We start from the raw sequence: 15972 nt of genomic DNA on the forward strand, positions 1-15972 counted from the left end.
TATCGACAACAAGGATGCTAAATCTAACTTAAGGGTCGTATTTCATAAGGTGCTAGCAGTGATAGCAAAGGGACATATTTTATCTTCATCTCCATGTTGAAATGGTTCCTTTCTTTCAGAGGAACTCTGTTGAAACAGAGAACATGGCTACAGAAGCAGGTGAAGGATTGCTTTTGTTCTGTGAAAAATAAGATAAAGTAAACATTCTTTATCATTCTCAAGTGTTTGTTTTCTACCTTTATAACACAGTCCTCATGGTTAATTTAGCAGTGTACAGATTATGCTAAAATAAATTACTTACCTATACTGAGGAATCTTAGTTCTACATCTATGTCAGATATAATACAGTGCAAGAGCAGACTATTTCAAATAATTATTTTAAAAAGTGAAGACACTTCAATCCCTCTGCTGTGTTCCAGAGGTAGGTTAAACGTCAGCTCCATACACTTATTTGCGTTGGGTAGAAGACCTGATGTGCTTGATGAGATTTATCTCTGGACTGTGTTAATTGCTTGAACTGTTTTTATGCAAATTCTCATACAGTGGATACAAGCAACATAAGTCATACAGAAAAGCATCTTGATTTTTTTTTTTAACATTTCCTATCTTAAGTACGTGTCAAAGAGAGTTCCATTTAAGGAGGGTGACAATTAAAGAACTTAAATATACATACAAAGCAGAAGGGAGACTCAGTGATAACAGAACTTGTCTAAAAGCATGCTTGAAACTTTTAGTCCTTCACATATTTAGTATTAGTTTTTTAAATCTTATGTTTTACAAAGGGATGTTTAAGGATTGTGTAACACTATTACAGTCTTTCCAGCAATAGTATTGTGTATGCAGAGGCACATTTACATTCATTTTATCTTTTCAGAAAATGTTTCTTTTCCTGCCTTATTTCTAAATATTTACTATTGTAAAGTTAATATTGCGGTGCCATCTCCACATGCCATTTGCTGATGGATAAAATATAAAGAATGGCTTGAGTTTGGAACAGATTATCTATCTATGGAAAGCTGAAGTTTAAAAATAATGATCCGGAAATAAATTACATGGTTTGTTTCTATCTGATATTTACTTCTTTGGGAAGTACTTCACATGAGAATTAAACTGCTAATTGATTGTAGAGGTTTGAAGTTAGTGTGTTACATGAAGAAACATTAAGATGGACTAGTCATACCTGATTGTACACTTTCTAATATATTTTTGTCTTGATAAATATTCTAAACAAACTATTATTTGGAAGGATAGTTTTCCTCATTCTCATAAAGGTCACATCTGCACTAGAAGACATCTGGAAATAAAAGCGCTTGCTCAGAAGTAAAAGCTTAGCTCATGAATACAGATACCCCAGAATTGTGTTCCTCGCGCTGTAACTTATGTAGCAGCTGAACTGCCAATAATTGGTTTCTTGCACTCTCATTCCCCATTTTATCATGTACCCTTTTTAAATATATGGCATCAGTACGGGCTTGCAGATTGGTGATTTAAGTAGAGTGGATTGAAAAGATCATGTGACTTATGCTCCTGCTATTGCCTGTGCTGTATCATATAGTTTGTCTCAGAATTTTTTACTTCATCCTTAAAATCTCTAGACTTCTTTATTCCCACAGTCGTCTTTGGGAATGTGTTCTAGAACATACTAGTTTTAAAAAAGTATATAAAAATAGTATTTAAAAAAAGGCAAATCAAGGAGATAGCTGCTAATATGTCAAGTACCTCAGCAAGAACTATGGGGAAAGGCTGAGATTTCTGTTGAGTTTTATTTATGAATTTTAATGAAGGTTAACTAGAAATGCAGTTCTTTGTCCAGTTCCCACTTAATCACCTGATGACTTTGATTAAGATGCAGTGCTGAGATCAGACCTAGCATAAATATTACTTTGAAGAGTTAAAAATATCATCACTGTGTTCTACAGCTTCCTTAACTCATGTGTCTTTATATTGTATATTTTGATATTCCAAAAATAGAGTGTTTTTTAGCAGTTGCAGTAATTAGCAGGTAGAGTAGCACACTCAGCAAAAAAGAAGTGGAAGGCTGCATAAACATTTATGAAGTATTGAAGAATTTTTGTCTTTTTGAATACTCTGCCAACTCTAATTTTTAATGATCGAATGATATTATAATTTTTCTACGCATAAAATGTTCTAGCACATTAACTAATTCTTTGTATTACTATCACATTCATTAAATGTTTTGGACCAACTTGGTGTATATTAGTTTGGACAAAGTGTATTCACGGACCTTTGATTTAGAAAATAAATTTAATACAGAGCTAACAATAAATCAATGAATAAGCATGTGTAGGATAAGGAACACAAAAAAATAATTATGTTGTATGCTTTCGACAAGATTCTGGCCTTTTATATTTGAGTGTGAATTAAGAGAAGCTAATTTACTCATTTATTTTGCAGGAGCTTTGTTTTTTTTAAGGGTTTTACATGGACTAGAATGTAATTAAAACTGGTATTTCACAGTCTTCTGCTGGTTGCCACTCTTGCTCTGCTCCCTTTCATCTTACACTAGAGAGAACTTTATCCACGTGTTGTATATTATACATAATGCTTTAAATGACGTAGATGTATAATTTAAATTTATCAAGTAGTTACACTGATGATCATCATGTAGAAATTTGAACCAGGTACGGTTTTAGTATTGGCGTGCTCTTATATTAGGTCTGGATTTAGTCTAATAAATCTAAATGTAATAGGGAACCAGGGCAGAATACCTTTTGCATTAATAAGCTGCTTTTAAACTTGAACATTTGAGAGCTTGAATGTACATTTAACCTCCTACACTTTGTGTGAGTCAGAAGTGTTTTACTGTAATGTAAATCTTTTGCATAAAGCAATTATCTTCCCACTCTGTGATGGGGAAATTTATATTAACAGGAAGTCTGAGAGATGTGAATAAAATGTCCACCTACCTGCTGAGTCTAGTCTATATTTTAGTTTTGGGTTATAACACAGACATGTGAACAGAAAAAGGAGACATTCATCAATAGTTCTGTAACATTGCTGTTCTTTGACCTCTATTTCTTATGCTGTTGAATGCTGCTATCAACTGTTGTTAACAGGCTGAAATGCGAAGGATGTTAAATACGTAAAAAGGAAGTAATCTTTCTGCTCAGCTTTCTGTAATGCACCATAAAGTCCAGCAATTTAAAGGCTACAGGTTAGCTTGGATATGAAAAAAGCAAGAGAAAGATTTAGCAGAAGTACAATTCAGCTTGTAACAAATGTTATGCCACCTACTTTCACTGTGTGATTCTCCCTTCTTTGTTCTTTCCTTACCTTACCTTAAGATCATCCTTGATATACTGTTACATGTGTAGCATATGGCATATGTATCCTCACATGTTGTATAAATATATTTTTTTTTCAAGAATTTAATGCATCATGAGGATGGGAGGCAACATATAAAAAATTTTCACTATTGCAAATATTTAACTTTGTGCCATTCAGTTTCATCAGATTTTCCATGTGCATTGATTAAATCAAAAAGAGATGACCAGTTTCTACTTCGGGAAACTCTTAACAGAATTTAACAGTGAAACAGCAGTCATTCACCAGCAGCTGTCTATCTGCATGCTGAACCTGTCATCAATAATGCACGAGATAACATCTCTAAGTTGAAAGAACAGTAGGATTGGCATCAATTTTGCTTAATAGAGCATCATACGCAAACTAGACAGTGATACCTGAAGCACTGACAGCATCCATTACATTAAAATGTGTACGTCTCTTATTTGGAAGCGTTATGTAAACTTGACAACGCTTTTTTCTTTCTAAAGTCTGATTTCAGTTGCACTGAGTTTAATATTATTTTTCTCCTATTCTCAGAGGGTGATGAGACGGGAGTGATGGATAGTCTGCTTGAGGCCTTGCAGTCAGGAGCAGCATTCAGAGATCGCAGGAAACGAACACCAAGAGGACAAGGTAAGATGCTTTCTAAAAATTTTTAGTTATAAACTGAATGGGCAAAAGTAGTTTGGCAAAGATTTACCAACAGTTTTCACTGAAAATCCTTGAGCTGCTGTTGGTCATTGAGCTACTGTGAAAACTCAGCATGCTCTTTGTGATCACAGATTTTTAACTTGATAGCTCTATCTTCAGATGACTGTGTGCTCTAAGATATAACAAGAGTTCCTGTTGTGTTTGAAATAGCATTTAAACATTGCTGTGCAAAGTATGTTTGTCTTAATCTGTAAAACCATAAGTAATTTATTGTAGGTGGTGCTGTGAAAAATATTAGCTTCTTACACCAATAAGAGTTTGGGCATATAGCTGATAGTCTTTTTCAAACACTGGTCTTAGATATGTTCTGGTTTGGTTGGAAGTTGTAGTGTGTATACTCATAAAAGTCAAATTGCAGTAAAGTAGCTTCACTTTCTTGAGGGAAACAATAGTATTGTCCTGAATTTAGTCTGGTTTACTGGTTTAGTCTGAGAAATTATTGTTTCCTGCAAAGTTGGTTTTGAGAAAATTTGAGACACTGCAGTGGTTCCTCTATTGACTTCTCTGCTCGTGATATGCCAGTTGCATACAGTTTGTGAAATGCATTTACTTTTCATCAAAGCTCATGGTGGCATACTGTATTTTGCAATTTTTCATTTAAAACATGCCTTAGACTAAAAAATATAGTCTTAACAATTTACAGCTGAAAAATTACAGTTATTTGGCATAAAATCAAAAGCTCATGTTAGATATGTGCTGCTAAAGATTAGGCAAAATGGACTCCTGTTATTTTATAAATACGCCATGTTTATCTACCTAATCATCAATGAGCTAGGGTTAGATTCATGTTGGATGATTTTTATTTATTATTTTTTTTGAGGAACAGAAAAGTGAAGGCAAATTCTACTATCCTTTTTCATCTACCTAGCAAAGATGGTATATAATTATTTTTAATTTGCCATATGCCTGATCTTGTGGAAAAAATAAAAATAAGTTACATAATTTGTTCATGCTACAGTTCCAGTGTCATTCTTAATTCAGAGCTTGTTTCTGCTCTCAGATCAGAACTGAAAGAACTCCTCAATCAAAATATGTTTTTTTTTCCATATCTTGAGAAATATCAATGGGAGAGATGGGGTCTCTGTGTTGTGGCTTGAGGAGAGATTTGTTACCTAGCGGTGACAAAGAAAAGCTTCCCAGGGACGAGAGGAGATTGCGCAAAATCTGCTGCAGCTGAGAAAGCCAGTGAAATGACTGAACCCAGATCCAAAACCAGTGACTCCTCTGCAACAAGAGGGGGCAGAGCTGATTAAAAATACCTGTTATTTCTGTTCTGTTTCTTATAGACACTTTGACTTCGGCGTGTTTGAAATTTCGTTATGTCAGTTGATGTTCTAGTGGGGTCTGGCTTGTAGATTTAAGGAGTTGATTGACTTTGGGGGACTTACTGTGAGGAAAGGTCTAGGTGATCCGTTTCTAAGTTCTGGTCAACTGTAAGTCTTCTCATGAGTGGGTAAGACCATTATGTAAAGTTTACAGGGGGTAGCTAAAAGTTTAGACAAGAGGCAATATGTGTTTGTCCCAGTCAAATACCTGATTTAAAATATTATGTAAATTTTCTCCTGTGATTTAGGAAAGTACACGACATCTAGTCAGTAACTTGTCTACAAACCAGAAGACACTTAAAAATACAGCTATGACATGTCTAAGCAGTGACCTATAGCATTAAAAAAGCAGGAACCGTGTTTGCAAACTTCCATATATCACCTTAAAAAATGGAAGGGACAATGACAGTTTTCTTGTTGATACCTTCAATAGATTCTGGATGTTCTGGAGAGTTTTATCCAGGGACATTTCAGTAAACAGTTAACTCCATGCCTCCTATGGTTCAGTGGAAGGAAGAAAAAGTAAAACCAAACAAACAAAAGCTATGGAAAGAAGAGTTTGGGGATTTCTGGGCTTGCTGGATCATTTGGTTGTGATTGTCTAGCATATAGCAAATGGTATAGTACTGTCCATTGATGGTACACAATGGAGGAGTTTTCTGTACATTGTTGATAACTTGCTGCACTGTCTCTGTAATCAGCGTGTATTCTTAACAAACAGAAAAAAAAAGATAGGTTCTGCTATTTCAAAAGTTAGGCTTGTATAGCAAAGTTTTGAGCTTGAACTTGTCTTGGTAGCTGTCATGGTCTGAAAAGAAAAAATGTTTTCTGTCTGTTTGGACACAGATTTCGTTTTTGTGTGTCAGTTATGGCTGGTGGTTTAAATCCAGTGAGGAAAAAAACCAACTTTTGCTTGCTTACTTTTTGCAGTTTTATTAATAACTGGGAAACAGGTAGCCCCTACAGAAAGCCTAAACCCAAAAGAAACTAAAAAAAAAATCATAAACAAGAAAATGCCCTACAAAAAATGCTCAGCAATACCATAAGTTCACTTGTGTACATTTTCATATATGTGTTCTAGATCTGTCTTGTTGCAAACTTGCTTATTCTGTTTGCAGCTTCTCAGGGTGAAAATGAAAACTATAGAAGGTTACAACCAGTAGACCATGAAAATTTGTCTTTTGTTGTATTTTCTTCCAGTGGTTTCACAGAGTAGATTTAACTCAAAGGAGCAAACTGTAGTATGTGTGCCACTATTAGTGGCATTCTTGATCAGTTTGGCTCAAAAGAAAAAAAAAAACTCAACTTTCCGAAAGAAAAACCTCTGCAATGGCATGAGTTGACTGCTAGCTTTAGGTGAGGGAGTAGGTTGGACCTAGGAAGGATCATTTCATTTGGATAAGAGAGCTCCAATTACTATAGGCCTACAACTACCCTAGAAGAGTGTCATTCTACCAAAGATACCTGCTCAGTTACCCCTTTTTACAGAGGTTGCTGGTGTACCTTGTAGCATATGTTTGTGCTATAAGTGGTTGTGTCTTTAAAATATTTAAAGAGTAAGAGACTGACTGGGTAAGTGGTGGAGATGGGAAAGGAATGGTGCACCCTTACGCAGAGGGCACTACTCAATATTGCAGTTTTTATACTGGGCAAAAAAAATTTGGTGAAATATACAGACAGGTTTGGAAAAGTAAAACTCATTTAAAATATGTTTAATTGCATTGTTTTTGTTTGTTTGCTAAGCCTGTAAATGAAAAGCTACACTTTAATGAGTTGCATTATAACTGTAGACTTTTCCAGTAAAAATTTTTATTATCGGGTCATGGAAGTAATAATAAAAAATTCCTGTATTCCTCCCCTAGTTTTTCATTTCATTGTACTCTTATGTATTTTTTTGTTATGTATACTTTTCAATGTGAAAAACTTTCCGTGTGGTTTCTCTCTTTTAAACTTATTACTGTGTCTTTATTGTTTCTAGCTACTGGATTTTAAGTATAGAGATTGTCTGTTCAGTAGACTGCTTTGCCTATAGAGGCAATAAAATAATAATTAGAAATCAGTTTCTAAAAATGTTGCTTCCTCTTCCAAAAATACACTTGCTTTTTGCAAGTTTGCTAATATTGGAATGAGAGTATAATAAAGAATGGTATTAGGTGGCATTCATCACAGGGTACCAGTTTAAAAATGTGTGTCCAGCACTGCTGTTGCACCAATTATCCCTGACCTTTTTGTCTGGCCTTGGGGGATGATATTATTAAAGAAGACTGATTCAGGAATATTTTCTCTCTAATATTAGTTTAAGCAAATTTCTGCACAGAGCTGACTATTCTGTTAGGGTTCCTTCTGTTAAGCTGCTACATTTTTTGCCGTGGAATTTAAGTTTAATGTTTTCAGAAATGTTAATAACTAGTGCCCTCACCTATATATCCAAACTATTGCAACTGCAGTGATAATATGTGCTATTATTTCCATAGTCTTTCACTACCAGGAAAGCATAGCTATAAGGAACATACATGCAGGTTCTTTCTGCTTTAGATTTCAGTGTAAAGTATACTTATCAAGTATTTAATGTGGTTTGTTAGTTCACATTTTGGGTTATTTTTTAATCCATGCATCGACATCAACTCAGTACAGTGAAATGCATAGTAGGCACAATTTAGGAACTGGTGAATTTGATGTTACTGAGAGTAGCTACACTGTTGTTACTATTTCTATATTAGTAGTGCACCTTGAGAGTGAAAGAGAAAGAATGAAACTCCCTTGTTCTGTTTCAATGTCTAATTTGAATTTTTTTTGTAAGCCATCTGAAGCGCTGCCACCGCTTTTTTAACTTCTGTAAGATAAAAAGGAGTTGAGGCAGTGGAATATTACTATTTTAATGATTTTTAATTTTCAGATGGCGTTCAGACACTTCCTTTAAATTATGCTTTTTTAAAAAATAAAAAGGTGCATATTTTACATCGAAGTTCATCAGAATTCTAATAAAAAGGTTATAGTTTTAGGAATTTTGTGTCTTCTGCTTTAAGATATAGCTATGCTTAAAATTTAAAGCTGACTTCTATGTTTACCTTTGCATTGATTATATTAAATAGATTCTTGAGAGTTAGGTTTCTGGGTGCACCATCCCTATTTACCTTAAACACATTCAAATAAAAATCTTCAGACAAAGCATATCTGCTTTACTGAAAGCGTTGTGAATCATTTTATAAGTGGCAGTTTTGTAAATAAACAAATAAACTGATTTTTGCCTTGCTTAAATCTGTCTGTGAATTGATGAGAAGAGTTATCAGTGTTAAAATAGAAAAATGTGGTAGGTGCACTTTTTACAGATCATGATCTGTGCTCAGCTACAATGGTGTTTGAGTACCCTTGTTTGCTGTCTTTCAGTTGAATAATGTGTCATCGTCTTTATCATTAAGTATTTGTTATGAAGTTAGAAATATCCATAACAGACTATAAAAATGCCAGTCTCAAGTTTAAAAAACACCAGTATATATTTTAAACATATTTGGTCATCTTTTTAGCATCCTGTGGTAAAGAACAAATATTCTTATTGTTATGTTTAGCTAGCATCTCTTAATTTTTTGTTATTTTACTTTGAAAAGCTGAGTATTTAAAAGCACATTTGCTACCTCAATTATATAATGGAGGTTTTTTGCTTACAGTCAGGAATTGTGGACTAATGAGACTTACACATATGATCTAAGTGCTTCAGAATTATCACAACTATAATAGCAAGAGCTAAACAAAGATCACCAATAATAAATTTACTGGTTTCACCATCAAGGCATTATTGTGAGATTTAAGTTTACTTTTATTTCTAAATATAAATATGGGTTGTATAAGGAAAATCTATTTATAGTACCATTCAAATTGAGTCTTAGCAAATTACTTTAGTCCAGAGAGCTCCATAAACAGTCCCAAAGCTATTTAAAAATAGGTATTTGTGGTATAATCTGTTTTTACTGTGTATGCATTTTGGCTTATGATTTTTGTAATTAAAGGAGTAATATTAGATAATATATTATTCTGGTGGCTTAGCATGAAAGCAACAGCTGCAGTATGCAGAGGTTTTACTTGGCATTTCAGAGGAATTCAACTTACAAGCTGGGTGAAGGAAAGCTGGTGAAAAAGGGAGGGGAAATGGTACTAACGCAGACTTGAACCTCCAGCCTGCTTAGACTGGATTCTCCAGGTTTTTAGATGGACAACAGCCTTCAGCGTGCAGGGAATGAAGAGGCTCTGAAATCACCTCGTGACCAATAAGTATATGGGCACAAAGACAAAAATTCAAGATTTGTATACGTTTGAATAATTGTTTTCATCTGTGTTACTGTGTTAATTGTATTGAAGATTGATTAGTTGTCTTTCAAATTGATTCTCTGATCTTGGTATGCATGAGATTATTCACATGTTGACATAGAGTAACATACTTATGAATGTTTGGTAAACTAGACAGATGTAGAGAAGTGGTATTGTGAACTCTAGACTTTGTATCTATTGCTGCTGCTTTGTCTAATTCTAAGCTGTTCCTTGCCATTTTAGTAATTTTTTTCTCAGACAAGAATTTTACCTGAATAAATGAAAATGTGCCATGAAATGGCAATAGCATATACACACTCTGAAAAATGTCCTTCAAAAAGATGGTGCTATATAATTGTTACCAACTACTACTGAGTTTGTCATTCATCTAAAGCATTTAATAACTTACACAGGCTAAGGAGAGTTATGTGCCCCTTGCTTTTATGTAAGTGCTTCAAATTGCATTTCAGCATAGTATGAAAAGTATTCTCTGTAAATTCTTCTGGAAAAGCATTATGTAAAATTTTACACTGAAAGTATCAGAACATTTTCCAATTTTTAGCATTTTAAAAAATCAATGTTGTTGTTACTTTATTCATCAAATTGTCCTAAGATCCCAAAATATAAAGTCTAACTTTTTGTGACTTAAGCCATAGCAGAGTGCCTGTTTCCTTTTGAAGTAAAAGCACATTGCCCATTAATGATGATGACAACTACAGGAACGTACTGAGGATTATTCTGCAGCCTCATGACAGTTCTAAGTTGAATCATAAAACATATAAGCGTATGCCAGCCAGTTGCATGGCTGTGCCAGTTGCTTCAGACAGTGAAACTGACTGTTATATTTATTTCTTTAAAGTTGTTTTTATCTATTTCATCACAGGACTCTGCAGGTACCCAGAACAGCTATAGAGTTCATACAGAGTGTATATTATGGAGTTTCTTTTTCTGAGAGTTGACTTGGCACAGTTGCTTCTGAAGCTCTTAAAAGCCTTTAGAATTCCAAAAGCCTTTTTGAATGTCCTACGTCGTGAAATAGAATTTTAGAACTAAAACAAAGCTTTTCTGAGAACCAGAGAATTGTTCATAGTATCCAGCCTCTCAAAAAGAGTAATCCCAGAAGGAGGCTGCCAAGTTCACATGGTAGAATTTTGTATGAGTTGGAAGTCACCCACAGTTCTGAATTTTACTTTTTTTTAATTCACACTGAATCTGAAAACTGTTCTGTTTTAATGAGGTGTGTCTTGCTAGATGTTAAGGCCTGCATTTCTAGAGATGGATAGCTGAGTTTTGGCTACATCTGTATGCAGTAGCTGAAGTTAGAGAAACTACTTTTGCACACAGAGAAAGGATATTCATGCATTCATTTACCAGCTACATGAGTAGTAATGAATGATATGCAAGGCTAGCTTAATTTGCATTTGGACATTTGAATTTTCTTTGTCAGCGCTGATGCTGTTATCATGCAATTATTGTGAAACACTTCTATTCGAAAAATTTTCTACCACAGTACTGTTTACTGAGGTAATGCACATTGACTTTAATATTTTAATATATATACATAATGAATGTAAAAGAAAGGAAAGAGATGAAAGTCGCTGTTGTGGAGTATGACTTGGTAGCAGATTAATTTAACTGACATTAGGTCAAAATGGTTATTTTGCAGATAGGGAAGCTTTCTGTTCCATTCTGTTGTAGGCATGTAGTGTAGAATTGACAGTCCTCTAACCTCAGCATGGAGAGACTGTCCCAGGTTTTTTACTAGTGGTTGTCATCTTAACTGTAACAACTTAATTAGTTTACTTTCTGCAAAGACAATATTCATCCTATTGGTTATGACGTAAAAGAACAAATAAAGGAAAATTCTAATTTTCTTGTTGCATTATCAGGAGAAAATAAGATTCTCTGCTCAGCGTGCCCAAACTAATAGTGTTTTGTTACAAAGTATTGACATCATCTTAGTGGTAGGCACATATTAGTAGTTAGGCAGTTACGTCATTGTATGAGAAGCCAGATTCTCAGTTACTGCATATTGCATTAACCCTTTTTACTTTACTGATGTTTCTAGTTTAATAATTTGTGACAGGTTAAATTAAGGATCTAAGCCAGGGTGTGCAACATCAGAGGGACAGGTAGAGACCAGCAGTCCCTGTTGGAGAAAGAGATTAAAAAGAGGTTAAAAAGATTTCTAAAAATGACAGAAAAGCTCTGCCAAGAGAAAGGAGTAGGAGGACAATACATATGGACCTGACAATGTAACCCACCAACTTTCCTTTTTTTTTAACACTCTTCTCTATTTACATTTTAAGTCCCTAATTGTCAAGGAAAAAAAAAAAATCAAGGTGACTTGAAAGTACTGTACCATCTTTGTCTTAACCAGTTTCTCCAGCAACTTGTTCATACATTTTTACAATACTTTATCTGAAGTACTTTTGCCCTGAAACCATAGTCTTTTATTTTTCAATTACAATAGCTTCTCAATGTTTTAAACTTTTTATCTCGGAAGGTTTGTTAATAGCAGTCTAATGGCTTCCTGCCCCACACCCCTGTGTTTTAGTCTGAAGTGAAACAAGTGATGGGTTTAAAAAAGGTATTGGTGACATTATTCTGTATTCATCGTGTTGTCTTTATCTGAAAATCTGAAAGCTCTTTACAGAAGTGGGCACCACTCCCTCTTCTATCATTTAACAGATGAGTAAACAAATGCCATAGTTCTGCAGTCTTTCAAAGCATACTCTAGCAGTGGTACTGAAAGAGCAGTCTTGCTCTGGCAGCTCTCTCTTCTTTATTCTTTTTTTTTTTTTTAAGCTTGTAATAAATTCAGTGATTCAGTTTCACTTTGTGGCTAGTCCACACTTTTATTTGAGTCTCTAGAGGGTCTGTTCTTGATGCAACAAGCTGTACATAAATCCAGAGTCTATTGCAGGCAGAAGTAGACTGAACAGCCAGCCAGCCAGCCTGAAGCTAGCCAACTACCAGTCAGTTTTTTAAATGTTCTTTAGATTTGGCTAAGGCAGCGCTGATCCCAGCCCGGTGAAGATCTTTGGGGGCTCTGATTCACTGCACTAATGCAACTATGTTGGCTTTTGAGTAACCTGCAGTGTAGTGAAAGCAAGTTCATCTGTCTGCAAAAGACCCAATAGGCATTTCTTTCATTTTCTTTTTAATAATTGAAGGAGTAAAAATACCCATCTTGTTTGTCTATCAAGAAAATAATTAAAAAGCATTAAGTATGAGGAAATGGCCTCAAGTTGTGCCAGGGGAAGTTTAGATTGGATATTAGGAAAAATTTCTTCACGAAAAGGGTTGTCAGTCATTGGGAACAGTCTGCCCAGGGAAGTGGTTGAGTCACCATCCCTGGAGGTATTTAAAAGACACGTAGATGTGGTGTTTAGGGACATGGTCTAGTGGTGGACTTGGCAGTGCTAGGTTAACAGTTGGACTGGATGATCTTAAGGGTCTTTTCCAACCTAATTCTATAATTCCTTTCTATGACAGACTTTTTAGTTGGGAACAGACATTTTAGTAGGGCCTTTTGCGCTGGAAAAGGGGTAATGGTTTTAAACTAAAAGAGAGTAGATTCAGACTAGATGTAAGGAAGAAATTTTTTATGATGAGAGTGGTGAAACACTGGAACACGTTTCCCAGAGAGGTGGTAGATGGCCCATCCCTGGAAACATTCAAGGTCAGGTTGGACAGGGCTCTGAGCAACCTGATCTTGTTGAAGATGTCCCTGCTTATTGCAGGGGGGTTGGACTAGATGATCTTCAAAGGTCTTTTCCAACACAAACCATTCTATAATTCTATGAAAATACAGGATCGCTTTCAAATTAGGGAAGGGTCATATGCAACTTCTAACAGTCTTAAGCATGGCATCAAAATTTGTCAGTACAGTGTTTAAAGGGGAGAAAGAAGCTTGTAAGAAATCTAAAATGTTACTCTATGTATTGATAAAATCAGGTGGAGTTACTTATTGTTCAGTTGATGGACTCATTTATATAAGGAGTTTGCTTAATCTAAACAGAGCAGAAGTCCTCACTGAGGGGCAAATGTCAGGGTGAGTGACAGAAGTACCTAGAATAGGCAATGTTGTGTACAACTGCAGCAGTTATGAGACTTGCTGGATACTGTGCTTGTTACAGACCCTGGGCAATTGCTGCATATTGCGTTCTTTTCCCCTCTGGAGCAAACCATGTTTCTGTCTCTTTATAGCTGAACTATCTTGCTCATTTCTTGCAGAGAAAGAGAAATCTTGTTTTATTTATGTTCAGCTTGTTCCTTACAAACCTTGGTGAGATTTACTGCATGGTGAGTTTGGTGATGTCTTTGTAATGGCAACCTCCAGCAGTTGCTTGAGTGTCTGTCTCAGATAAGTCAGTTGAGACTAATTTGAGGATGTTAGTATTTTTCTTCTCAAAAGTTTCACCATCAGGAAAGAAATTCACTTTTTTTTCTCTTTCCAGTTTTTTTGTTCTACATAGCATTCGGTAGGTTAGTATTTGGGAGAGCTGAGCAGTTTAGGTGTATTAGTGGATCCCTTATAAACACTTATCTGTCAATATTTTATTCTGTTCACTGACTTTTGTAATTCTCATTTAGCTTAATTTTTACAGAAATTTACAGAATTTTTACAGACAAACATTAACAATTTCTGATGGAGATTACTGTACATTATATGATACGAGTCTAGTTTCAATATTCCTATTAAGATTTTCATGCAAAAGAGAAATTTTTAATGTATTTTTAGTGTACTATAATGAATGATTAAGCTACCAAACTGGAGAATACTATTGCAAATACAAGATCAAAGAATGGAAGTCAATGATAAACAACAGAAAGTATTGTGAAACAGGAGAATTTGCCTGTGAAAAAGTAGAATAGTTTAGCTGAGGAAGCAAACTAGTCTTAATTAGAGCTATAGATAAGACTTCATATGATCTGTGTTATTTTTTTCTATGCTTCAACTTTTGCTATTATTATGATGTTAATTAGAGGCATGCTACTGAAAAATATACTTTGATCTTTATAGCTTATTACAAGTGGAAAATTTTACCAATTTGGGGTATAGATTTTGTAATACCAGCTCGGCCTGAATTTGATTGCCTCAACATAACGTGGCTGAGCTGTTACACTTGTAATATATGTAGTTCCAAAATTGCTCTCACATCCTAAAAACTATCAGTGCTAGTTAATTGTAATACATTTCTATTGCTAGATTGTTTCAGTTTGAAAACTGTTACATTTTAAAGGCTGCTACAATTAGGGTGAAGTTATTTTTCATGATGAATTAAACCAGATGTGAGATATTGATCAGGTAGGTTAATAATAATTCTAATAGTGATATATTTTTAGTAACTCCTAGAATGATCTATATTCTGTAAAATCAAGACACCAACCTTGAAAGAGTTAATTCTGTTTAGTCCTTTTCAAAACATACTGCAGAAGATAAACTTCGATATGATTTGTTGTGTTTGTCTCAGTAGATGATCTCTGTGTATTACACCCCGATTTCTTTTTTGGAGGAAAAAGTGATACAGGCTGTAAGATTTTTGTGAGAGTATTATAACTAGTATACCTATCAGTGTGTGCATTAGCTCATCCTCTTTTACCCTCTCATGGAAGTATATAACATCATAATATTGTTATTTTAAAACCATATACATACTGTACAGTGTCTTCCAGATGGATGTATAAAAATAAACAAGATACTGGAGTTCTTTGTTAGATCTATATTATGTTTACTTCTCAGTTTCTCTGAGATTTCTTTATTCTTTTTCTTTCATTTTCTGTTAATGCGTTAGGTAGTTCTGCTGTTGAAGAGGATTCTATTTAAATAAGTATGTCAGGTATATAAAATTGTACAACAGTGTCTATATGCCTGTAACTCCTTGAATATATTACTGGAGTGGAATGTCAGCCTTTCTGCATTTTTTCCTACAAATTTAAGTTACAAAGAAACATAGACATACCACACTGAAATAGGGAAAATGTTCAGTTATTGTGAGGATTTTTTTTTTTTTTTTCATTTTAAAGTGAACAGATTTCTAAAATAACACAATAAGGGAAAAAAAAAACTTACTGACAGCATTCCTGCAGGAGCTCATCTTCCTCAAGTGTTTACAGTGAGGGTTTTTTGGAGACCTTGGAACTACGGTGATATCATTGGTGGCTTACGAGACAATGCCCAAGGTAAAACTTCATTTCATCACTTATCAGGGGATGTGTGAAGGCTCTTGGGCTGAAAGGTTTGTTAGGTCAGTCTATAGAAGCTGTCAGTCAGACTAAACAGACAAGAGAATGTATTTGGGTTTGGGTTTTTTTGCTCAGT

The 15972-nt window shown here is 34.7% G+C and overlaps 1 protein-coding gene across 7 annotated transcripts in view; it reads left to right on the forward strand.

Moving 5' to 3' along the window:
• The window catches only part of DIAPH2 (diaphanous related formin 2), a 247545-nt gene that overhangs the window by 176595 nt on the left and 54978 nt on the right, over positions 1-15972 (forward strand). For all 7 annotated transcript variants that reach the window (XM_054839023.1, XM_054839028.1, XM_054839029.1 and 4 more), the window contains one exon: positions 3844-3939. In XM_054839023.1, coding sequence (XP_054694998.1) covers positions 3844-3939 — 96 coding nt within the window. The remainder of the gene's footprint in view (positions 1-3843; positions 3940-15972) is intronic.

Source organism: Grus americana, chromosome 12, assembly GCF_028858705.1.
Source record: "Grus americana isolate bGruAme1 chromosome 12, bGruAme1.mat, whole genome shotgun sequence".
Taxonomy (NCBI): Eukaryota; Metazoa; Chordata; class Aves; order Gruiformes; family Gruidae; genus Grus; species Grus americana.